At 43.9% G+C, this 24,957-nt stretch overlaps 1 protein-coding gene across 2 annotated transcripts; it reads right to left on the bottom strand.

Annotated features, from left to right (window-relative positions):
* Window positions 1–1,698: 1,698 nt before the first annotated feature.
* LOC139386875 (SUN domain-containing ossification factor-like) lies at window positions 1,699–23,317 on the bottom strand. Of its 2 annotated transcripts, XM_071132736.1 has the most exons (22): window positions 23,032–23,317; window positions 15,536–15,629; window positions 15,216–15,383; window positions 14,317–14,858; window positions 13,914–13,998; window positions 13,635–13,746; window positions 13,433–13,557; window positions 13,254–13,321; window positions 12,556–12,663; window positions 12,175–12,280; window positions 11,732–11,752; window positions 10,794–10,849; window positions 8,554–8,636; window positions 8,030–8,095; window positions 7,663–7,804; window positions 5,935–7,290; window positions 5,689–5,776; window positions 5,243–5,347; window positions 4,834–4,985; window positions 4,123–4,214; window positions 3,498–3,553; window positions 1,699–3,323 (listed from the first exon to the last, which is right to left on the bottom strand). In XM_071132736.1, the coding sequence occupies exons 1-22, from the start codon at window positions 23,091–23,093 to the stop codon at window positions 2,901–2,903; spliced, it is 4,110 nt and encodes a 1,369-aa protein (XP_070988837.1). In that variant the 5' UTR covers window positions 23,094–23,317; the 3' UTR covers window positions 1,699–2,900. The 2 variants fall into 2 exon arrangements, with proteins under 2 accessions (XP_070988837.1, XP_070988838.1); XM_071132737.1 differs by lacking the exon at window positions 11,732–11,752 and having other exon boundaries at window positions 23,032–23,279.
* Window positions 23,318–24,957: the final 1,640 nt, after the last annotated feature.

The raw sequence follows: 24,957 nt of genomic DNA on the forward strand, positions 1-24,957 counted from the left end.
CATTTTACCTCTGCCTTGCTCATTGAAACTACAACATCAACATCCCCACAACTAAGTGCATGTTTAGCCAGTACATCAACTGCCTCCACCCCCACATGGGCTGGGACCCAAGTAAATCGTATCTTGTATACCCATCTGTCTAATCCTGCCATGGGTTTGTAGCACCTCATTACGGTCTTATCTGCTACGTAAGCTAAAGGACTGGAGACTCATCAACACTGCACATGAATCTGAGCAAATAACTACTCTGTCTGACTGGACTTCCTCCACCCACTGCAAGACTAACAGTATGGCCATCAGCTCTGTGGTATATACAGCCAGATGATCTGTAATACGTTCCCTGACTCAGTGCGACCTGTCCTTGGATCTTTTGAACCATCTGTGTAAATGGCCACAACATCCTGATACACAGTATCCAGATATTATCTTAAAACAAATCAAATCAACTCGGGCCTCATTCAAGAGCTCCGATCTGAAGATCACCGACGTCATGATTTGACCTCGTATTGTTCTGAGTTGTTTTGAACGCGGCATGTGTTTACGCCTATGGATTTTGGGAATGGGACTTATACTGAACAAAAATATAAACGCAACATGCAACAATCACTGAGTTGCAAGTTCATAAAAGGAAATCAGTGAATTTAAATAAAGAAACAAATTAGGCCCTAATCTATGGATTTCAAATGATGAGGCACATCCATGGGTGGTAACCTGGCCTAGCCAATCAGAATTCGTTTTTCCCCACAAAAAGGCTTTATTACAGACAGAAATACTACTCAGTTTCATCAGCTGTCTGGGTGACTGGTCTCAGACGATCCCGCAGGTGAAGAAGCTGGATGTGGATGTCCTGGGCTGGCGCGGTTACAAATGGTCTAAAACAACGTTGGAGGTGGCTTATGGTAGCGAAATTAACATTCAATTCAGCTTTGGTGGGCATTCCTGCAGTCAGCAGAACAATTGCACGCTCCCTCAAAACCTGAGACATCTGTGGCATTGCGTTGTGACAAAACTTTAATCAGCTTGATATGCCACACCTGTCAGGTGAATGGATTATCTTGACAAAGGATAAATGTTCACTAACAGTGATGTAAACACATTTTTGCCCAAAATAAACATTTTGTGCATTTGGAAAAATTCTGGGATCTTTTATTTCAGCTCATGAAACATGGGCCCAACACTTTACATGTTGCATTTATATTTTTGTTCAATAAAGGTGCAACCTGTCCATCCACCCACTAATGTCTGAGCTCTTCATTTTTGGGAAAACGATGGTCACATTTCTACTGTGGCATCCAGGTACTACACACTGAAATGTTACCGGCCTGCTGGCTGAAGAAAACCCAGCTGCAGTCAAGTTATTTTGCGCAGTACTAGACTAGCTAGCTCTGTAAACAACACCTGTGATCCCAGGCTTCTTGTCAGCCAAAAATGGTGGATAAATTAAGATAGTTCACTCAGGCTGCTTACAATTGAACGAAATTAAAATAAATCCGTTCTGCTTAACAGGGTGGTTCTCCCATAGACCCCAATGCAATAGGAGTTGGGTCTGGCCTGCTTAGTTCATTGACTGTAATGTTACCCCAAAAAATGAGGGAGTGGGCCATCTCGCTTCCGTCTGTCACCCAGATTAGAATGTCACTTCCAAGTCACAGCATTTTGGGGGAAATGTCTAAATAAAAGTCCCCAACGTAAAAGTAGAAGTCTCAACCTGCATTTATTCATATGATAAATATATTAACGATTTACATTTAAGTGACATTTGCATGAAATTTCAGGTGTCCAACCATGGTACAATCTACTCACTCGTCCATAAATTACAAAACAAGTTCTAACAAAAAGCTAGGTCATAGCTGGTGTTTTACTGTGGTCAAATAGCTTTGATAGGGCCCATTTATCCCTAATATAATAAATTGTTTTCAACTTCAGAAAATGAGAACCAATCTTGAAACAGGAAAAACCTGCTGTTTCTATGAAATGAACATGGCTAGACCAGCAACCCACTAGTAAAAGCAAATTCTAACTTAGATTTTCCTTTCATGGAATTGTATTCCTTTAGCCCATCCTTGACATTGGCTATTATTTGTAGTTTTGATTGTTACATTGTGCACCTTTAAAGGAGAACTTTTCTTTTTTACCAAATCTGTATTTTGAATGTAAATGGGATGTTATAGAAGTGCCCAGACATTATTTTTTTGCGATTTCACTTGTTTTTGATAAACTTACCCCAACCAGAGATAGACTTCCTCCTGCTCATTCTGCAGTGCCAGGGTGGGGATAAAGTAAAACAAAAGCTCTAAAATCACCCAAATACATCCTTTTAGAAACGGCAACGCTCTCACTATAGTGATGCAGGTCTTCAGATGTTGTACACGTTACCTTTTGTCACACCAAACTTTATTGGAAACATATTTCATATTGTGCGACTCGAGCGATATTTCTCCGTGTAGCCCATGATACTTTTCTGGGTGTGCATGCTCGGGCTACACGGAAAATAAGCACAGATGGATAGGGGAAACTGCTTGAGTCGCACAAAATTAAATATAACATTGCAGATAAAGTTTGGAAAGATGATTTCAGAAGTTGCGTTTCTAAAATGACGTATTTAGGCTTTTGTTCATGTTTTATTCTAGAACATGCCATTTACATACAAAATACAGATTTGGTTAAAAAAAGTTAACTTATCTTTTAAGGATGTCATTATTAACCTCATAACAAAGAGCCTGACAAAAGGTTTGACAGAGAACATGGACAGAACATGCTGGTTAGGAGGTGGAAGAAGAGGGATTGTCTCATTTGTGTACTAGCCTAAAGCCTCCTATGTATACAGAGATAACAACCCTCCTTTCAGAGGATGAGTGTTCCAGAGTCTGAAGGAGGAGCAGTCTGTGTCAGACAGGACCTTAGAGCGCCATCACTCCCAGCCTCCCTGCAGCTAGCTCTTTTTCCCCCCCGATGAGGTCCTGCAGGGTAAGGATGGTGGGTGTAGCTTCGCTCCTGTCTCTCCGCGGGCCCTGCAGGAGATCCACGCGCCCAGGCTTGAAAGCCAGCTTCTCTGCCCTGCTCCTGGGCGGGGGCAGGCCGTCACAGAGGCGCGTGCAGGTGGCAGCAGCGAGGCCGCAGAAGGAGGGCTCGTCTGACTGGGAGGAGCCCTCGGAGCTGCCCTCAGAGGGGGGGTCCCTGAAGGCAGGGTGGCGGAGATGCCCCGTGCGGGGTAGAGGGTCTATGGTGCCACGGCCGTTATATATGGGCGCTCGGTTAGCAAGCAAAGGAGAACAGAAAGCAGTGCTCTTCAGGGTCTCCACGGTCTTCATCTTACTGCGTTTCTTCAGCAGAGAAGTGTTGGGGACAGAGGGTGGAAGGGTTGAGGAGAGAGATTTTATTTGTTGAGGTTGGCGATGAGGAGAGATCATGTTCATGATACAGTTATACATGATACAGTTTATATGTGAGAGAGTGTTGAGAATTTCCTTGAGATAGCGACACTGTTCCATCCATACCTTTTTATTAGCTGGTGGAAAATTTATTGGTTCAACAGTTTGCAGTGACTCTGCACCTGCAAGCACAAGGTGAAAATAGAAAGCAAATTATATTAAAAAAAAACTGATTGTGAAACAATATTATAAAATCAGCCAAACAGCAACCACAAACCTTGCTCTCGAGAACCCAAGGCATTCTGCCTTATCCCAAGGGTTCTCAGCTATAAACACTGCTTACTGGTGGGACCATGTAAACTACAATCACAACACACAGGTGTTCGAGCATGCTAGATAGCTAATGAGCACAGTAGGTCGCCTCTGTCTTCCGTAAACAAGCAATGTAACATGTAAATATGGCTGTGTGGAACCGTTAACACAGTTTATTTTAATAAAGGAACTCATCTTTCATATCAGCGAGAAATTATGTTTCCAAAATCGTAGCGCAAGCAATGTGTGTTATCAGTTTAAGACTGTGTGTCAGGGCTCTTAACAAAACTCCCCCAGCCAGAAGGTACCTTCATGAATAGACAGCCACTAAGGTGGATAGTGTCTATGAATGGGCTACCACAAACCTTAGAATGAGGAATCAGAAGGAAGTACACACTCCTCCACACACACATACAGACATAGTCATGAGTAAACTTGCCTTCAGTGGTAGGTAACTGAAAGGAATCAGAGTGCAGGAGAGGATATGAGGCTCGTCTCTTCAAGCTCATGTCTTCATATTCAGAGAACCGCCTGAGGGGAGGAGACAGGATGAATTAGACTTAAAGTAACTGTCCAGTGAAAATCTCACTTTTAAAAGTTCATATTGTTAACTCATACCCAAATAATGTGGCAAAAGCATCAATTGGAGAAGAAAAAAAAAACACTCCAAAAACCCCACCTCAAACATGTATCTCAAATAGACCGTTTAAAAAATGCTTGATATTTCCTCAGAGGATGTTGCACTGGCCAATCAGAGGTCTTCTCGCGTGAATATCTTTAAAGACCGGTATACGCCCAGACCACTCCAACACAGAAAAGCTGCTTTTTAACATACTTAAAAAATTAAAAAAACATTTGGAAGGAAAACTATTTCACTCATATTGTAATTAATTATAGGTCATATTTCATAGAAACCTGGAAACACTGGACAGTTACTTTAAACACAGCATCCTGATGACAATTCATGTATGTCAACAATAATGCGCAGGTGAGTGTGTGGTGTCCCTTGGATGAGATGTGATAACACCAATTGAAGGGTACCTATGTAAGGACTTCATAACACATTCGTAACCCATTCATAAGCAGTACATAATCACAACCCCTGGTGTTCCCCCTAGTGGGACATAACAGAGGATGTGAGTGTAGATACCTCTCTGGGGAGCAGTAGCTGTAGGTTATAGGAGGGTCTGTGGAGGGAGGCTGCATGATGGCAGCCATGCGACAGTGCTGGAAACACAGCAGCAGGCCCAGGATGAAACACAACACCAGGCACAGCAGGAGGTAACTCTGCCTGTCTGTCACCTACAACAGAGACAGGGTCAAGTTAGCACACTGCAGCCATGTGCTGTGATTGGTAAGGGGTGTAAAGAAATATAGAATACATTTTACTGCTGCATTCCAGGGTTGGGTTCAATTCCATGTCAATTCAGGTGGAAAACGTCCTTGCTGAAAAGCAACGAGGTGTAGTAGTTCTTTAGTTCACTTCCCACTGACTGAATTTAAATGTATTGACCCCAAACCTGCTGTATTCAATAGGGTAGAAATGATGTAGTATCTACCTGGCTCTGCAGCTGGCTGACTCTCACAGACAGGTTGAGCACCAGTTGTGTGACGTCCTCCAGTTGGCCCTGCAACGAATGGATGGACTCTGTCTGTCTCTGGTCCTATAGGGACAAAGGAAACTTTTGAGCTGACCAATCACAAACACTCTCACAAGCCATATTCCCATACATTGCAAATTACACCCTCCCTGCAATTTTGAGTGACTAGATGACAAAATCTGTCATTCTGCCCCTGAACAAGGCAATTAACCCACTGTTCCTAGGCCATCCATGTAAATAAGAATTTGTTGTTAACTGACTTGCCTAGTTAAATAAAGGTTAAAAAAATAAATAATTTAAAGGCCAAAACTGTGCGATACCCGCCTGAGACTCCATCTTAAGATAGGCTACGCAGTATGTAACGTTCTAGACAAACACATTGTAGGTCCCCCTCCACTCCGCACCTGCTCCTCTGCCTTCCTGGATGTGTTCTGCAGTTTGATGATGGTTTGGTTGAAAGCCCTCTGCATCTCTTCCATCTGCCTTCGGTACCTTCAACAAAACACACAGAAGTATCAGCATCACCATCTAAACCTTCAATTGACTAACTCTAGTTCCAATAGGTCTGACATCTGACAGTTAATAAAACCAGCAGCATGGTGCTCAATGCTCAGCCAATGGCCATCCATGAATCGCTGAGGCCACTGTACCTCTGGCTGAGTTGCTCTAGGTAGCGTCCGCTCAGCGACATGTTCATCTCCAGGGCCTTGATGCGGTTGTTGAGCCTCATGAACACAGACTCCTTCTGGCTGGTGGAGCCGTGCATGGGGTTCCCGTTCCCCTGCTCCGTGGCATTGTGGAGCTCTGCATAGAAGTCTAAAGGGGAAGGAGAGGAGGGCTGGAAGGAGGTGGGGCGAGGCAGCTGCTGCCCGTTGCCATTGGGCGACGGGGTGAAGACAATGTCCTCCACAAGCTCCGCCTTCCCCTTGGTTTCCGTGGCCACGGCCTGGCCATGGCCATGCGAGGGGGGCTCCGTCATGACCACGACAGGGACAGAGTTCTGCTCCTCAGGAGTAGTGTTGCCGCCGCCGGCACCCGCTGGTTTAAGTGGGGATCCCAGAGGCTGCTGCTGCTCTGTGGGGGTGGAGGTAGTGAGGAGGGGTGGGGGGAGTGGATCAGCCACATGTGGTTGGTGGATGACCGGGATGTTGTCTTGTTCTACAGGCTGGACTTCAGGACAGGGCCTCTCCTCTACAGGGGTTCCCCAGCTCTGCTCCACTGGGCCACTGGAGCTGGAGGTGGCGACAGTAGGAGGCTGCCTGATCTCCCCCTGCTGCACCTCCTGGCTTTTCTCTGCCCCAGTGATGGGGTGCTTCTGCCCAGGCAGGTCTTTGGATAAGGTGTGGAGTGGAGGCGCCACGGCAGGTGTGGGCCTGGCGGCAGAGCTGGAGGTGTCGGTGGAGCTGGGTCTGGGCAGGGTGGAGGTCTGGCTGGGCTCTAGGTGGGGCAGTTCCATACTGGGCTCTAACTCTTCCACTGCCTCAGTCTCAACCCATGGAAGGTGTGGTGGGGTGTCAGTGGGCCTGGCTTCTCTCTCCCCATGGGCAGAGCTGGGCTCTCTCTCCTGGGGTTGTTCCCCCTGAGTGTGTGAATGCTGGGGTGTCTGGGTGGGCGTGGGGGAGATGGGCAGCTGCTGTGACGGGGTGGTGGGGGTGACTGGAGCTGGAGTAGCCTCTGGTTTCCTCTCCTGGCTGGTATAGTTCCTCTGAAAAGAACACTGGTGAACGAGGTACTCCTGCAGGGAGGCTGAGCAGGAGCAAGAAGAGGAGGAAGATGGGCCACAGTAGTCAAGGCTTTCTTGCTGTCGATGGCCAGGGCAACGTTGCTCCTCTCTCTCCCTCCCATCCTCTTCCTCCTCCAGCATGGTGACTATAGACTGGACCTCCTCCTCTATAGGAGAGACTACCTGCTCCTCTTCAGTTACATGCTCTGGTTTGGGTTCCTCTGTGGTAGTGACATCAGGGTCCTCTAGTACTTCAGGCTGCTCCACCTCTACAGCGTCAGGCCTGAGAACAGAGACAGAAACAGGGAGAAACAGGAAGAAAGAGACAGAAACAGGGAGAAAAAGACACGGAGAAAGAGAGACAGAAACAGGGAGAGAAAGACACAGAGAAAGAGAGACAGGGACATAAGCTATTACAGCTATAAAATACCAATAATGCACATCCAAGCACGGTAACCTGCAGGCCCTAACAGAAATGTGATTTATTATCATAGGAATCACAAACTATCCCAATTTGCTGACTTCTAATACACTCTGGTAAATACCATTGCCGTCAGACTTAAAAAAATAAACACTTCAGCAGTTTAAATTACAAAATGTCTGCCATTATTGTAGATCTATATCAAGTGAAAGTGACTGGTTGGCTGGTACTTACACTGGGCTGAGGGTGGTGGTGGTGTCAGGGTCAGATGATGTAACGACAGTCAGGTTCACCGTCTGGCCTGAGAAGTTCCCTTCACCTGGTCCTCCCCCCAGCACGTTGACTTTAATGTTGTTCACCATGTTCAGAATGACGTCTGGAACAAGACAGCCCATGAGTGAATACTTATACCAGTCATTGAAACCCTCCCCACATAGACGTCACAAAGGGTTTACAGACTCAGGTATGACAGATCTCATTTTTTCAATACTAAGAGGGGTGGGAACCCTGTGAGTCTCAAAGACACTTATACGCAGGATGAAACCATAGTTGTGTGACTGGTGTAATGGGATATTTATTTGGCTGTATGTGTCTAACTCACCCTTGGCTGATCCTATGAGGTCATTTGAAGCCTTGTCCTCTGCAGGAACGTATCCAGGAGGATAATCTGAAGGTTACACAAACACAGGAGAGATAACATCACTCACCAGGAACAACATCCAAACAGTTCAAAGGTGAGAGGTACAAATTACATTAACCTGTGATGGGTTGGGATTCCTAAATGTTAACTATTGTTAATCATAAGTTCTACTAGAGACATGAGGGGTGCCATAGTCTAGGGTTAGAGCTTTCATAGTGTCCGTCAATTTCTTACCCTGATATTTAGAACCTAACACCTGTATAAGGACTTTGTTGACATATTACATCTAGTCTCGTCATAAGGTGAACATGTTGCTGTGTACTTGTAACATGTTAATGTACATTGATGAATCCGTCATATCTTATCATGCATTTCCTGTCTGATACGTATGACCAGAGACATTTTATTTATATGTTTATGACCATGATGGTTGAGAGAATATTGACAAGTATTTCAGATAGTGCAGAAGAACAGGAGGCTCTCACCGAGGTCGTCATCCTGGTCATCTAGTCTGTCCAGGGGGTCAGCGATCTCCTCATACTCCTCCACCATACTCGTTCCAAAAACCCTTCGACAGAAAGGAAGACGTGTTATACTGTCTAGCAGTCACCAGAGGGCAGACAAAGATACACCAGGAGCCCAGTCATAACATAACAAATGATAGCTAAAATATCCTAAAATAAAAAGTTTAAACTCCTTAAATGTTTAAACTAACATCAAACTGAGAGTTAGCAAATACTACAAATGTGTGTTTAAGTCCCACAAGAATACAGAAGACAAAATGTCCTGCAAACTCTGACAGCCAGAGCATACGGGCTCATTGTATTCCCAGTGCCCCTGACACAAGGCAGCTTCAAGAGAGAGAGATCAGTTCAACAGTACAACACTAGCAGCTCCAGATGCAAGACTGGTGAGGGGCGACTTATCAGTTGTCAAACTGAATGTATTCAACTGTGTCAACTGTGTAATTCCGTATTTAACCCAACCCCTCTGAACCACCTTAAATCGACATCCATATCTTCGGCGCCTGGGGAACAGTGGGTTAACTGCCTTGCTCAGGGGCAGAACAACATAATTTGACCTTGTTAACTCTGGGATTCGATCCAGCAACCTTCCGGTTACTGGCCCAAAGCTCTAACCACAAAGCTACCTGCCGCCTCACACTCGTACACAGTGCCTTCAGAAAGTATTCAGACTCTTCACTTTTTCACGTTACAGCCTTATTCTAAAATGTATTATAGTTTTTTCCCCTCATCTACACACAATACCCCATAATGACAAAAAAAACTTTTTTACATTTTAGCTAAATGTATATTTTTTTAAATGCTATCATATTTACATAATCATTCAGATCCCTTTCTCAGTACTTTGTTGTAGAACAGTGATTACAGCCTCGAGTCTTCTTGGGTATGACGCTACAAGCTTGGTACACCTGTATTTGGAGAGTTTATCCAATTCTTCTGTGCAAATCCTCTTAAGCTCTGTCAGGTTGGATGGGGAGCGTCGCTGCACAGCTATTCTCAGGTCTCTCCAGAGATCTGAGTTCGATCGGGTTCAAGTCCGGGATCTGGCTGGGCCACTCAAGGACATTCAGAGACTTGTCCCGAAGCCACTCCTGCATTGTCTTGGCTGTGTGCTTAGGATAATTGTCCTGTTGGAAGGTGAACCTTCACCCCAGTCTGAGGTCCTGAGCGCTCTGGAACAGGTTTTCATCAAGGATCGCTCTGTACTTTACTCTGTTCTTCTTTCTCGATCCCAGTCCCTGCTGCTGAAAAACATCCCCACAGTATGATGCACCACCATGCTTCACCGTAGGGATGGTGCCAGGTTTCTTCTACAGAGTTCAATCTTAGCTTCTTCAGACCAGAAAATCTTGTTTCTCATGGTCTGAGAGTCCTTCAGGTGCCTTTTGGCAAACTCCCAAGTGGGCTGTCATGTGCCTTTTATTGAGGAGCGGCTTACGTCTGTCCACTCTACCATAAAGTCCTGATTGGTGGAGTGCTGCAGAGATGGTTCTCCCATCTCTCCAGAGGAACTCTGTCAGTGACCATTGGGTTCTTGGTCACCTCCCTGACCAAGGACCTTCTCCCCCGATTGATCAGTTTGGCCGGGCGGCCAAACTTCTTCCACTTAAGAATGATGGAGGCCACTATGTTCTTGGGGTCTTCAATGCTGCAGAAATGTTTTGGTACCCTTCCCCAGATCTGTGCCGAAACAAAATCCTGTCTCGGAGCTCTACGGACAATTCCTTCAACCTCATGGCTTGGTTTTTGCTCTGACATGCACTGTCCACTGTGGGACCTTATATAGACAGGTGTGTGCCTTTCCAAATCATGTCAAATCAATTGAATTTAACACAGGTGAACTCCATTCAAGTTGTAGAAACATCTCAAGGATGATCAATGGAAACAGGATGCACCTAAGCTCAATTTCGAGACTCATAGCAAAGTGTCTGAATACTTATGTAAATAAGGTATTTCTATTTATTATTTCTAAAAACCTGTTTTCGCTTTGTCATTAGGGGGTATTCGGTTCTGTATTTCTTTTTTGATCCATTTCAGAATAAGGCTGTGATGTAACAAAATGTGGAAAAAGTTGAGGGGTCTGAATACTTTCCGAATTGGCAAATACCTGTTTATTCAGGAAATTGATGTATCTTATCTGGGGTTTTTCTTAATGGCTGTAAAACTTCCATTAACTAAATGTTTTTCCATTCATTGCCTACCTTATGAGACTAAGGGGGCAGAAGTGTTCAGATCCATGGTGAGAGACCAGCTCCACCTGCGATGAAACACAGACATCATTTACATCCAGGAGACAGGCATTAGTGCATGGTGGGACTGTTCTACACCGTCAGTGATAATAATCATGTTGCAATATAAACACTTGGCAAAGCTATGATTTGGCCAGTGGTTAATTTGTTATTGAAATCGTGTGACAAATAGTCAAATTCAAGTTAGTTGTTGTTAACATTGATGATTATCTGGCTGGTCAGCGACAAGCTATTACAGGCACTTTGAAGCTGTGATGAACCGCCTTGCCCTACACACTTAAAGAGACTAAATGCAACGATTCCAAATGTGTTTCACTGATGTTCATTAAGAAAAGTCAAGATTTCAGTCAAGGGAATATGGTTTGATCCCCATGAGACACAATAGCAGCAAAGGCAGTATTCCTTCCTCAAATTAGTCTGAATGAATCTAAGATGAAAAAGGCAAGTGAGCATTGTCGAACTCAAAACCCAACCCTCAAGTAATACAGTTATAGACGAGACAGACTTAATGAACAAAAGTAATCATATTTACACTTTGTAGTCAACTTTGACACTAAAATAAATGTTTCTGACTCATATCGATGCCACATAGGCTGTTTTCTTTCGGAGAAGTTGCCCTTTAAAGAATGGGCTACTCCACAGTCAAAATGTCTACTGTCAAAATGACATGGTATTCTCATGACTGACATGACTAGATGAATTATAATGATGATATGTTCAGTGGCTTTATCTAGATAGAAGGATTATTTGCTACCTGGCCTAGTGTAAGCTGGTGCTGATCAGTTAGCAAGATTCTCTTACTGTTAGCATTGTAACACTAAAGCCCTTCCCTTCCACCCTCTACATGCTCCTCCACAGACCAACCACCTCTAAGATATAAATAGGCTAACCTTTATGTACTTGGTGAACATCTGAAGCAGGAGAAACAAAGGAAGAGAAACAAGTAATTACAAGAAGCATACATGCATTTAAAATAGGACCAATGAATGAATGCTGGTTCCTGTTCCGCTCTTCAGAGAAGAGGTACAGAAGCATCAGTTTAAAGACGAGAAAGGCTCCAATGTTTTGTACATTTGTAAAACATTACTCTAGAATGAGAGGACCAGCACAAACACACAAACAGCCCAGAGCGGGATTTGAGTTTGACCCACTTGTGAAGGAGAGGGCCATAACAGAGTAAAGAGGGGGCTACTGTAGTCTTGATTTTATTTGTAATTAATCAAGTAGTCCCATTGAAGTCAGAATACCTCTTTCCCAAGAGAGACCTGGATGACTAGAATGGGAGTAAAGGAGGGGGTAGATAACAGAAGGTGCAGGAGAATGCCATACACACCTTGACATATTTGGCGTACAGGTGCTCGTCCAGAGGGAAACTCTGAACAGTGCGCTCCTCCCGAGCATGAAAAGTGCCCAGCTTCACCCACTTGTTGGTCGGGTACCTGAGGGAGAATCATCCAACAACACTCAACATCATCAACCTATCATCAACCTATTGTTCAACCCTTATTAGTGCAGTAGTACTGACTATTTTAGTAACATGTATGATGTTCATCATCAAATGACAGTTTGAAAGATATCAAATCAAGATATTCCCTGACTGAAACAGGGATGTGATATGGGATATGAACTTGTCCAATAACAGCAAATTTTCGTTTCAGTTTTTAAATGGTTTAAAACGTTTTTCCATGCGTGCCTTCTATGGCTAAAATCAAACCTGTCACTGATGGAGACCAGGAAGTCTTTGGGTGTGGAGGAGAAGAGCTCAAAGTTAGCAATGTCCAACTGCTTCACCTGGATGGGATCGCACAGCTCGATGATGAACCTGAGAGAGAGAGAGAAGGGGCGAGAGAGAGAGAGAGAAGGGGTGAGAGAGAGAAGTGGTGAGAGAGAAGGAGCGAGAGAGAAGGAGCGTGAGAGAGAGAGAGAGAGAAAAGGGGCGAGATAAAGAGAGAGAGAGAGAGAGGGGACGAGAGAAAGAGAGAGAGAGAGAGAAGGGACGAGAGAAAGAGAGAGAGAAGGAGCGAGAGAAAGAGAGAGAGAAGGAGCGAGAGAAAGAGAGAGAGAAGGAGCGAGAGAGAGAGAAGGGGCGAGAGAGAGGAGGGGTGAGAGAGCGAGAAGGGACGAGTGAGAGAAGGGGCGAGAGAGAGAGAGAGAGAGAGAGAGAGAGAGAGAGAGAGAGAGAGAGAAGGGGCGAGAGACAGAGAAGGGGCGAGAAAGAGAGAAGGGGCGAGAAAGAGAGAAGGGGGCGAGAGAGAGAAAGAGAAGGGGGCGAGAGAGAGAGAGAAGGGGCGAGGGCGAGAGAAGGGGGAGAGAGAGAGAAAGAGAGAGAATGGGCGAGAGAGAGAGCGAGAGAAGGGGTGAGAGAGAGAGCGAGAGAAGGGGCGAGAGATCTCCAAACGCACGCACACTCACCAGATCTTGTTGCTGCAGGGGTTTAACATGTAATGATCCATGCTCTCCATTAATATGGCTGAAGTACTCTGACAGAAAACAAGATCCTTCCATCAATATATGCAAAGCTAGCTATTAAAATCAGTTGTATCAACTGAATATATAGATGGGTTTGGAGGGTGACAGTTTGAAATAGATACCTTAGCCTCTGGGTTAGAACCCAGGATCTTGGCGCCACACTCCACTGAGGCATAGTTGTTGAAGTTCTTCTGCACCTTCTTTACAGCGTGGGAGCCGCCATTGGTGGAGATGTGAGTGGCCAGAGCTATGAAGAGAGATACAGTTTTAATTCAAAACCAGTGAGTGAGTGAGTGTGTGAGACAGGAACACCATCTATCTTACTGTTCTCCTTCTCCATAATTTTCTTCTTCCACTCGTCAAAGGTGGGGATGTCCTCCGCATCCTTGGTTGCCACATTAGGATCCTTCTCCGTGGCGATGTGTGAGCTCAAGCCCTGGCAACAGCAGTCAACAGTACATCAGACTCAGTTCAAATACTTACTTCAATCATCATATACTCAAGCATTTAAGCTGGGCTTAATTAAGCTTGGAGTTTGCACTTTTGGGACTATAAGCATCAGAAAACATTATTTCTATGCAACAAATGTTGGTGTATCTCTACCCGTTCTTTCAGCATGTGGGAGGTGTTGTCGGTCTTGGTGCCTTTTCCTTGAGCGTTGTTAAGTTTCTCCAGGACAACAGGAAGACTACAGAGGGAGACAATAGAAAGAGAGCCTACATTCAAACACTGGTAAAAGCAACTGGGGTCGAACCTGAGCCTCCTGTGCACCACTTGACTGTGTTATCCATTTGTGCTAAAGCCATTAGCTCTCAAGGAGCGAACACAATTTCAGGCCTCAGGTAAGGTTAGGGCATTTTCACATATGAAATTAAATTCCCTGGTTTGGTTTCCTGGATCGTTTGTGAGAATTCTACAAAATACTTTTTGCTTTCACAAGACTTGAAAATAAGCGTTTCAGGAAAAGATTTGCGAGATGTACATTCTACATTCCAAGTCACAATACCTGGGACTCTGGTCCTGGATGTTGGAGCCGCTACTCAGGCAGGTCCAGGATTCATCAAAGGGGTTGGTTTCTCCAGCTTCACAGTCGTCTGTGGCAAGATCAGTATCGCTGAATTCCGGTACAAGGACATCAGACAAAGTATCCTCTGGTACACTAGAGGATGAGCCATGGGGCATGGAGGGGTCTTCAGTGACGGGGTTGAGGGCAGAGGATAGAGGGAATAGGTCAGAGGTGGGTGTTGGCTGCAGCTCTTGGGTGACAATGGGCTCTGGAGGTGGCTGCTCGGCCTCTGGTTCTGCTGTCTCTGCTGTCTCTGGTTCTGCTGTCTCTGGTTCTGCTGTCTCTGGTTCTGCTGTCTCTGGTTCTGCTGTCTCTGGCTCGGCCTCTGGTTCTGCTGTCTCTGGCTCGGCCTCTGGTTCTGCTGTCTCTGGCTCTGCCTCTGGTTCTGCTGTCTCTGGCTCTGCCTCTGGTTCTGCTGTCTCTGGCTCGGCCTCTGGTTCTGCTGTCTCTGGCTCCTTCTCAGAATCCTCCAGGTCCAACGTCTGGAAAACATTATCACTGCACTGTCAGTAAAAGACCGAACTTAATATTGATGGTCCATGGCAACCATCCACCTGCCTGTGCAGTATGTGTTTTATGATACAAATATTTCAGGAACAATCAATAGGTTTGGTCAATAAGTCTGGTGGATGGTATGCAAGTCTCAATCTGCTCTTGAACTAAAGAAATAGACATCTGCTTCACATACAGTAAGAAAGCCAGAGTGGAGTAGTTCTTCAGGTCTACTTCTTATGATTCATCACTGCAGAACCTGTACCTTTTGGACCCCAGGAAGAGTAGATCTCAATTCTAACAGCAAAATGGGGATCCAAATAAAAACATAACCAAAACATAAGTACCTGAACATGCTCCTTGTTCTCCACCTCAGTGCTTGGAGTCCCCGCCCCCTCCTCCTCTGCTAGGCCCCGCTGCTGTGTCTCCACCGCCTCTCCCTCTGGCAGCACCTCCTCTTCAGATAGGTGCTGGAGATACTGTGACCCCCAGCCATCCTCTAACTGAACAACACCCTGACGGACCGGAAGTGAACATTAGTTGTCGTATCCAACATTAAAGAAACAGGTATCATATCAACAAGAGAGTTGTTGATATGTTATACTAGGTATGTAACAAAAGGCATGATTGAAACGTATGGTCCAAACAGGTGAAGCAGGTGATGTACCTTGTAATGGGACCTGTCGCCAGGATCTTCCTTCAGACTCTGGGTCTGAGCCTCTGGGGGTTGCTCTGTGCAGCTAACATATTTAGTGGGGTGCCTGAGATAACATAGGAGAAGACATCAGTGTTATTGATTTAGGCATGGGGGCCACAGAGTGAGAGCAATGGGAATAGTGGATTTGGAATTTCAGTTTACTTCCTGAATTTAGATGAAATTGACCCTAATGCTATTAAGGTGTGGAAATATACTGTAACCTAGTGTCACTATGTTTACCGTTCAAAGAAGTACAAGCCTTGACCAGAAGAAAAACAACTTGATTTCAAAGAATCAATGAAGGAATCATAATCAAACAGAGGGAGCTGCTTCCCAGCAGTTTCAGAGCTGAAAGAGGCGACATGGGAATGCCTAGGTGTCTGACAGTGTCTCTCTCTCACAGTGTATCTTATCACTGTGGGGGGCAGGCCAGGCTGGAGGTGGGAGGTCAAAGTCAAAACCTTATGCCATGTGGCTGCACAGGGAAAATTAAAAAGCACATGCCACTGTCTGCTGACAGTCTGACAGTGTGTCAAGGAAATGGACAAGTCAATGTCACAGCTGTCTTGTGAATCTTGGCACGGGACAACAGAGATCACTGGTCATGACAAGGCTTTAAATAAGTCCACTCACAACAATGTCACATTTCTACTGGGGACAGAGGTCATTGTGTTAAGCTGCAGTGTCAAACAGCTGCACCACTAACGTGGCCTTGTCTAGCAGTGAATTTATAGGGCAAGTAGTCTACTGTGCTTGGCCACTGGAGTCTGGTAAGACACAAATAATATAGGTTGTAGGGTGTTTAACTTTTAATTCAGATCCAACAGCCTTAATGTAACCTCTAAGGAGCCATGGTGTTTTCGTTGGATGAGAAATGATGTATTAGAGTGTGTGGCCACTTTAACAATAGGCAGTAGAAATAAACTAGGCAGTAAAGCAAAAGTAGGCCTACTTGCCAAATATACTGCAGTAAAATGTAATGTAATCAACACCATAAGCCTAGCACACATTCCTACAAGTCTGAGGAATTTGAATTATGAGTTGTAGTTAGAATGAGTAGTAGTACTTAGGGTTGGGCGGTATCCAGATTTTCATACCGTCATACCGTTTCTGTACCATACCAGGGTATATGGTATTACCGGAAGTGCACACAAGGGGAGCTATACAAATAAAAGAAAAAACGATATACAGTACCAGTCAAGTTTGGACACACCTACTCATTCATTGCTGCTCAGCCCTCTCCTGTACTCCCTGTTCACCCACGACCGCGTGGCCATGCACACCTCCAACTCAATCAGAAAGTTTGCAGACGACAACAGTAGTAGGCTTGATTATCAAGAACGACAAGACAGCCTATAGGGAGGAGATGAGGGCACTCGGAGTGCAGTGTCAGGAAAACAATCTCTCACTCAACGTCAACAAAACAAAGGAGATGATCGTGGACTTCGGGAAACAGCAAAGGGAGAACCCCCTATCCAAATCAATGGGACAGCAGTGGAGAAGGTGGAAAGTTTTAACTTCCTCGGCATACACATCACAGACAAACTGAAATGGTCCACCCACACAGACAGTTTGGTAAAAAAGGGCGCAACAGGACCTCTTCAACCTCAGGAGGCTGAAGAAATTTGGCTTGTTACTTAAAACCCTCAAACTTTTACAGATGCACAATTGAGAGCACCCTGTCGGGCTGCATCACCGCCTGGTACGGCAACTGCACCGCCCATAACCGCAGGGCTCTCCAGAGGGTGGTGCGGTCTGCACAACGCATCAACGCAGGCAAAATACCTGCCCTCCAGGACACCTATAGCACAGGAAGGCCAAAAAGATCATCAAGGAAAACAACCACCCGAGCCACTGCCTGTTCACCGCGCTACCATCCAGAAGGCGAGGTCAGTACAGGTGCATCAAAGCTGGGGCCGAGAGACTGATAAATAGCTTCTATCTCAAGGCCATCAGACTGTTAAACAGCCCTCACTAGCACAGAGAGGTTACTGCCTACATACAGACTTGAAATCATTGGCCACTTTAATAAATGCATCACTAGTCACTTTAATAATGCCACTTTAATAAATGTTTACATATCTTGCATTACTCATCTCATATGTATATACTGTATTGTATACCATCTTGCCTATGCTGCTCGGTCATTGCTCATTCATAGACAGCGCTGGAAAAATGAAGAGACCACTGCAAAATTATCCGTTTCTCTAGTTTTACTATTTATTGGTACGTGTTTGGGTAAAATGAACATTTTATTCTATAACCCACTGACAACATTTCTCCCAAATTCCAAATAAAAATATTGTCATTTAGAGCATTTATTTGCAGAAAATGACAACGGGTCAAAATAACTAAAAAGATGCGGTGTTGTCAGACCTCGAATAATGCAAAGAAAATAAGTTCATATTCATTTTTAAACACACTACTAATGTTTTAACTTAGGAAGAGTTCAGAAATCAGTATTTGGTGGAATAAGCCTGATACCAGCCTTGCTGAAGCACTCCCAGGTCATCACCGTTCCTCCACCAAATTTCACAGTTGGTGCAATACCTGGAGAGGCCTACAAGTCAGTGTCTCGCACCCACTGTGAAATTTGGCGGAGGATTGGTGATGATCTGGGGGTGCTTCAGCAAGGCTGGAATCGGGCAGATTTGTCTTTGTGAAGGACACATGAATCAAGCCACGTACAAGGTTGTCCTGGAAGAAAAGTTGCTTCTGCTCTGACAATGTTCCCCAACTCTGAGGATTGGTTTTTCCAGTAGGACAATGCTCCATGCCACACAGCCAGGTCAATCAAGGTGTGGATGGAGGACCTCCAGATCAAGACCCTGTCATGGCCAGCCCAATCTCCAGACCTGAACCCCATTGAAAACCTCTGGAATGTGATCAAGAGGAAGATGGATGGTCACAAGCATCAAACAAAGCCGAGCTGCTTGAATTTTTGCATCAGGAGTGACATAAAGGCACCCAACATCAATGTGAAAAGACTGGTGGAGAACATGCCAAGATACATGAAAGATGTTGGATTTCTGCCAGACAGCGTTTTCCTTGATGGCCAAAAAGCTCAATTTTAGTCTCATCTGAACAGAGTACCTTCTTCCATATGTTTGGGGAGTCTCCCACATGCCTTTTGGCAATCACCAAACGTGTTGGCTTATTTTTTTCTTTAAGCAATGGCTTTTTTCTGGACACTCTTCCGTAAAGCCCAGCTCTGTTGAGCATACAACTTAAAGTGGTCTTGTGGACACATATTCCAATCTCTGCTGTGGAGCTTTGCAGCTCCTTCAGGGTTATCTTTGGTATCTTTGTTGCCTCTCTGATTAATGCCCTCCTTGCCTGGCCAGTGGGTTTTGGTGGGCAGCCCTCTCTTGGCAGGTTTGTTGTGGTGCCATGTTCTTTCAATGTTTTTATAATGGATTTAATGGTGCTCCGTGGGATGTTCAAAGTTTCTGATATTTTTTTTATACCCCAACCCTGATCTGTACTTCTCCGCAACTTTGTCCCTGACCTGTTTGGAGAGCTCCTTGGTCTTCATGGTGCCGCTTGCTTGGTGGTGCCCCTTGCTTAGTGGTGTTGCAGACTCTGGGGCCTTTCAGAACAGTATATATACTGAGATCATGTGACAGATCATGTGACACTTAGATTGCACACAAGTGGACTTTATTTAACTAATTATGTGACTTCTGAAGGTAATTAGTTGCACCAGATGAATACATATAAATGCACCACTTTTCAGTTTTTTTTTAAAACAAGTTATTTTTTTCATTTCACTTCACCAATTTGGACTATTTTGTGTATGTCCATTACATGAAAAACAAATACAAATCCATTTAAATTACAGGTTGTAATGAAACAAAATAGGAAAACTGCCAAGAGGGTGAATACTTTTGCAAGGCACTGTATATTCTTATTCCATTCCTTTACTTTACTTAGATTTGTGTGTATTAGGTAGTTGTGGAATTGTTAGATTACTTGTTAGATATTGCTGCACTGTCGGAACTAGAAGCATTTCCCTACACTAGCAATAACATCTGTTAACCATGTGTATGTGACCGATAAAATGTGATTTGATTTTTGAAGGGTTTTTCTTTATTTTTACTATTTTCTACATTGTGAATAATAGTGAACACATCCAAAACTATGAAATAACACACATGGAATCATGTAGTAACAAAAAAAGTGTTAAACAAATCAAAACATATTTTATATTTGAGATTCTTAAAAAGTAGCCACCCTTTGCCTTGATGACAGCTTTGCACACTCTTGGCATTCTCTCAACAGCTTCACCTGGAATGCTTTTCCAACAGTCTTAAAGGAGTTCCCACATATGCTGAGAACATGTTGCCTGCTTTTCCTTCACTCTGTGGTCCAACTCATCAAACCATCTCAATTGGGTTGAGGTCGGGTGATTGTGGAGGTCAGGTCATCTGATGCAGCCCTCCATCACTCTCCTTGCTCAAATAGCACTTGCACAGCCTGGAGGTGTGTTGGGTCATTGTCCTGTTGAAAAGCAAATGATAGTCCCACTAAGTGAAAACCAGATGGGATGGCGTATCGCTGCAGAATGCTGGCTAAGTGTGCCTTGAATTCTAAATAAATCACAGTGTCACCAGCAAAGCACCCCCACACCATCACACCTCCTCCTCCATGCTTCACGGTGGGAACCACACATGCAGAGATCATCCGTTCACCTACTCTGTGTCTCACAAAGACATGGTGGTTGGAACCAAAAATCTCAAATTTGGACTCATCAGACCAAAGGACAGATTTCCAACAGTCTAATGTCCATTGCCCATGATTCTCTTCTTCATATTGGTGTCCTTTAGTAGTGGTTTCTTTGCAGTAATTCGACCATGAAGGCCTGATTCACTGAACCTGTTGAGATGTGTCTCGTTACTTGAACTCTGTGAAGCATTTATTTGGGCTGCAATCTGAGAGGCAGTTAACTCTACTGAACTAGTCCTCTGCAGCAAAGGTAACTCTGGGTCTTCCTTTCCTGTGGCGGTCCTCATGAGAGCCAGTTTCATCATAGTGCTTGATGGTTTTTGCGACTGCACTTGAAGAAACTTTCAAAGTTCTTGAAATTTTCCGGATTGACTGACCTTCATGTCTTAAAAGTAATGATGGACTGTCGTTTCTCTTTGCTTATTTGAGCTAGTTTTTTTTTTACCAAATAGGGCTATCTTCTGCATACCACCCCTACCTTGTCACAACACAACGGATTGCCTCAAACGCAAGAAGGAAAGAAGGAAGGAAATTCCACAAATTAAGAAGACACACCTTAATTGAAATGCATTCCAGATGACTACCTCATGAAGTTGGTTGAGAGAATGCCAAGAGTGTGCAAAGCTGTCAACAAGGCAAAGGGTGGCTACTTTAAAGAATCTCAAATATAAAATATATTTTGATTTTAACACTTTTTTGGTTATTACATGATTCCAAATGTTATTTCATTGTTTTGATGTCAAAAACCAAAACTTAAGAATGGGAAGCAAATAAATATACAGCTTCTTATACTTGCTTTCAATGAGAATGACACATTTATAACTCAGCATTCTATGTGAATTTGGTCTGGTCTCCAAAAAAGTTAGATATTGCAGTTTTTACTTGTAGTTTGTTATAAGCAGTGGTATAGCACGCCCCCCCCCCCTCCCTGTAGTAACAGTATTGAACATCATACCATCGGTATACGGTATGAATGGTATATCGCCCAAGCCTAATAGTACTACCGGTCGTTTCAGCAAGAATCAACTGTGGGTGGACATAATATGTTCATTAGATGGCAGATTTTGTCTCAATTCCCTCTAACAACACATGAGAAACAAGATAAGGGAGTAGCAGCCTAACTGGCACATTCTATGACTCATTTACAGTGATACACCCAAGGTGTGATTGTGACTGAGCAGTCTTCCCTGAGCATAAACACACGCCTGAAGTGGACTCTCCCCTCTTGAATCCTTGAAGGGAAGTGAACAAGTGCACACTTCAGGATAAAGGGCAGATTATTGGTACATTGAGAAAGTTAGATTTGCATCCAGGGGTGGGACTGTCAATAATACTCCTTCATGCCTGAGTAGAATTAAGGAGGGGTAGCCTCCAACACTGCAGTCTGAGGAAGGAGATAGCCATCAACATGCCATATCATAGCAGTACAAAGTTCAGGGGGAGGTTTACATTTCACCTAACTAGGTACTTTCCAGATGCTTAGCTCATTAATGAGTTTCCACTACAAAATGACAGCCTAGGCCAGGTACATTTTAAAGTAAACTCAGCGAGATGACGTTGCAACGAGCAGCACCCCAAATGAGCACGATGCAAGACTACTCTCACACAGTATCTGTGCACTTCACGCTTCTACAACTTGATAGCTACGGGAACAAAATAACAGAAGTTAGCCTTGCGCTTCAACACTCTTAGTTGAGGAAATGAAGGGTTGCCTTATTGCCGATTTGTTTTTTTTACTGATAACAACCAATATACAAATAATTCCAGTAGTCTGCTATGTCTAGCTCGTCCCGTGTGTAGGTGTAAATAGCTAGCCTATTTTTCGGGCAAGTGATCATTTTCTGGCAACCCAAAAATACTCCTCACTTGCCCAATGCCATGCCCGAGTGCCTTTCAGACCTTAATGTCAATCCCTGCACTACTGTGTTTACTTTGTGCATGCAACATCATCAACAACATCATGAGCCGGACTAGTGCTACACTTTGAAAAATGTAAGGGCCAAGAAGCATCACTTTCCTCGAAAGGACTTCAGGCCATTGGAATTTCTGTCTGAGCATCAATGCAGCATTCATGTGTGCCATTACAGTAAACCAGGTGCATTCTTCTCCATTAAGCCTATCCTAGATTATCATCACCTCTGGATGGAGCCTCTGAACTTTGGTGATGAAGGATTTACAGCCAGGGGTCAGGACCTAAAAGCAGCGAGCCTGCTAGCTGACTGACTTAATAGGCTGTAAATCCTTAACTATCAGGTGAGGGTAAAATGTATTATGTGACTAACAGAACATATTATAAATCAATACAAGCCGTGCAACAACTCGGCAATAGTGTGTTATTTAACCTACCCTATTTAGTATGATAGAGATATTATGTAACTAGTTAAGTTACTATTAGGGTCCTATACTCCACTTTCTGGTGATGGAGGCAGGCTGAGGCAATACGATATGAATTGTTAAAATACAAACTGCATTTGTCTGAGCTAGCCAACGCTACTGGCGAACACTAGCTAGCTAGCTAACGTTCGCTATCTAACAACTCTGAGCTACGTTAGTAGGTAACTTAGCTAGCTAGCTAACTAGCTAACCTGGCTAGCAAGCCAGTTAACGCTATGCTTGCCGTGGTTCTCGTTAATATAGCATCTATTCCAACATGTTTTGGCTAACGAGATGATATAGTTATCTAGTGAGGTAAAACACATTCCTTGTTATGAAAATAGAAGTACCGTAGAGCTAAAACTTACCAACACAGTAATAACACAAGTAGGCACGCTGACATAACTCGCCACAATCTCTTCTTCATCATCCTCCCGCAGGGTCCAACATTATCACCGTCTACCTACACATGTATCAATACTGTCGTTATTCAACAGTTGTATGTTTTAACTCAATGTGAATATGTCTAACTTCTACTACAAGTTACAGGTCCGACACCTAACTTCTAGTTTCCTGAAAGTGGTGTTATGTTGAACTGTTGGCTCCTGTCAAATCCACTGGAGCAGGAGACCTTGCGCTCCGCCAACGCGATAGCTGTGTCATCCGCCGCGTCCCCGGCTCTGTCCAATGAAAACGCAGCAACGCTGTTGCGCAGTAAAGTTCGTAGAAATGTGGTGTACCAGTGTGTCGCTGTCAAATCCCCATACTCTGATTTTGAACTATGATACAAATGAGTGTAAAATGTGACAGTTAAAAAAACATTTTGTTGTTGAGTACTATATAGGGGAATGGACCTTTACAGGAAATTGGCAAATTACTAATTGATGAGTTGGAAGTATTCTTTGAAAATACTCCTTGTATAGCTTTATTCTTGTGCATCCATTTAACTCTGCATCTTTGGGAAAGAGCTTGTAAGTAAGCATTCCACTGTAAGGTCTACCTACACCTGTTGTATTCAGTGCATGTGACAAATACAATTTGATTTGAGCTTTTTTTTTTAAAGCGTTTGTGTTTGTATTTATTAAGGATCCCCATTAGCTGTTCCGTACTGTGTGCCTCCAATAGTCTGTTCTGGACTTGGAGACTGTGAAGAGAACTCCGGTGGCATGTCTTGTGGGGTATGCATGGGTGTCTGAGCTGTGTGTTGGTAGTTTAAACAGACAGCTCGGTGCATTCAACATGTCAATACTTCTCACAAAAAAAGAGTAGTGATGAAGTCAATCTCTCCTCTACTTTAAACCGAGAGAGATTGACGTGCATATTATTAATGTTAGCTCTCCATGTACAGTACCAGTCAAAAGTTTGGACACAGCTACTCATTCCAGGGTTTTTATTTATTTTTACTATTTTCTACATTGTAGAATAATAGTTAAGACATCAACACTATGAAATGTAGAATCACGTAGTAACCAAAAAAGTGTTAAACAAATCAAATATTTTATATTAGAGATTATTCAAGGTAGCCACCCTGTGCCTTGATGACAGCTTTGCACACTCTTGGCATTCTCTCAACCAGCTTCATGAGGTAGTCACCTGGAATGCATTTTAATTAACAGGTGTGCCAGTTGTGTTGTGTCCAGGTAGGGGTGGTATTCAGAAGATAGCCCTATTTGGTAAAATACCAAGTCTATATTATGGCAAGAACAGCTCAAAATAAGCAAAGATAAATGACAGTCCATCATTACTTTAAGACATGAAGGTCAGTCAATCTGGAAAATGTCAAAAACTTTGAAAGTTTCTTCAAGTGCAGTCGCAAAAAAAAACGATATGCCTTCCCATCTGGTTTGCGTTTAGTGGGTGTAACGTAGACACTGGAGTTGAGAAGCAGGTGCAGGTGGTAAGTTTAATATGACAAATAACATGGAACGATCCAACGTAGGAGTAGCGTCTAGACATGAATAACAGAAACAATACTGCCTGGGGAAGGAACCTAAGGAAGGGCCAGATTAAGGGGAGGTATTTAGTGGACAAGATGGTGCCGGAGAACAAGGCTCATGTTTTACGTATTCCTAACTAATTGTGTTTTTTGTTAGTTTCTTTGCTTTGTTTGTAACTTATTTTGTACATAATGTTGCTGCTACCAACTTTTATGACCGAAAACATCTTCTGGACATCAAGACTGCGATTACTCAAAACGGACTGGCAGAATCCTTTTTTTCATTTAACGAGTCCGACGAGCCCGACTTGAATGATATACTGCTTCCGAGGGAACAGGCCCAGATCCCCGTAATTTG

Source organism: Oncorhynchus clarkii, chromosome 28, assembly GCF_045791955.1.
Source record: "Oncorhynchus clarkii lewisi isolate Uvic-CL-2024 chromosome 28, UVic_Ocla_1.0, whole genome shotgun sequence".
NCBI lineage: Eukaryota > Metazoa > Chordata > Actinopteri > Salmoniformes > Salmonidae > Oncorhynchus > Oncorhynchus clarkii.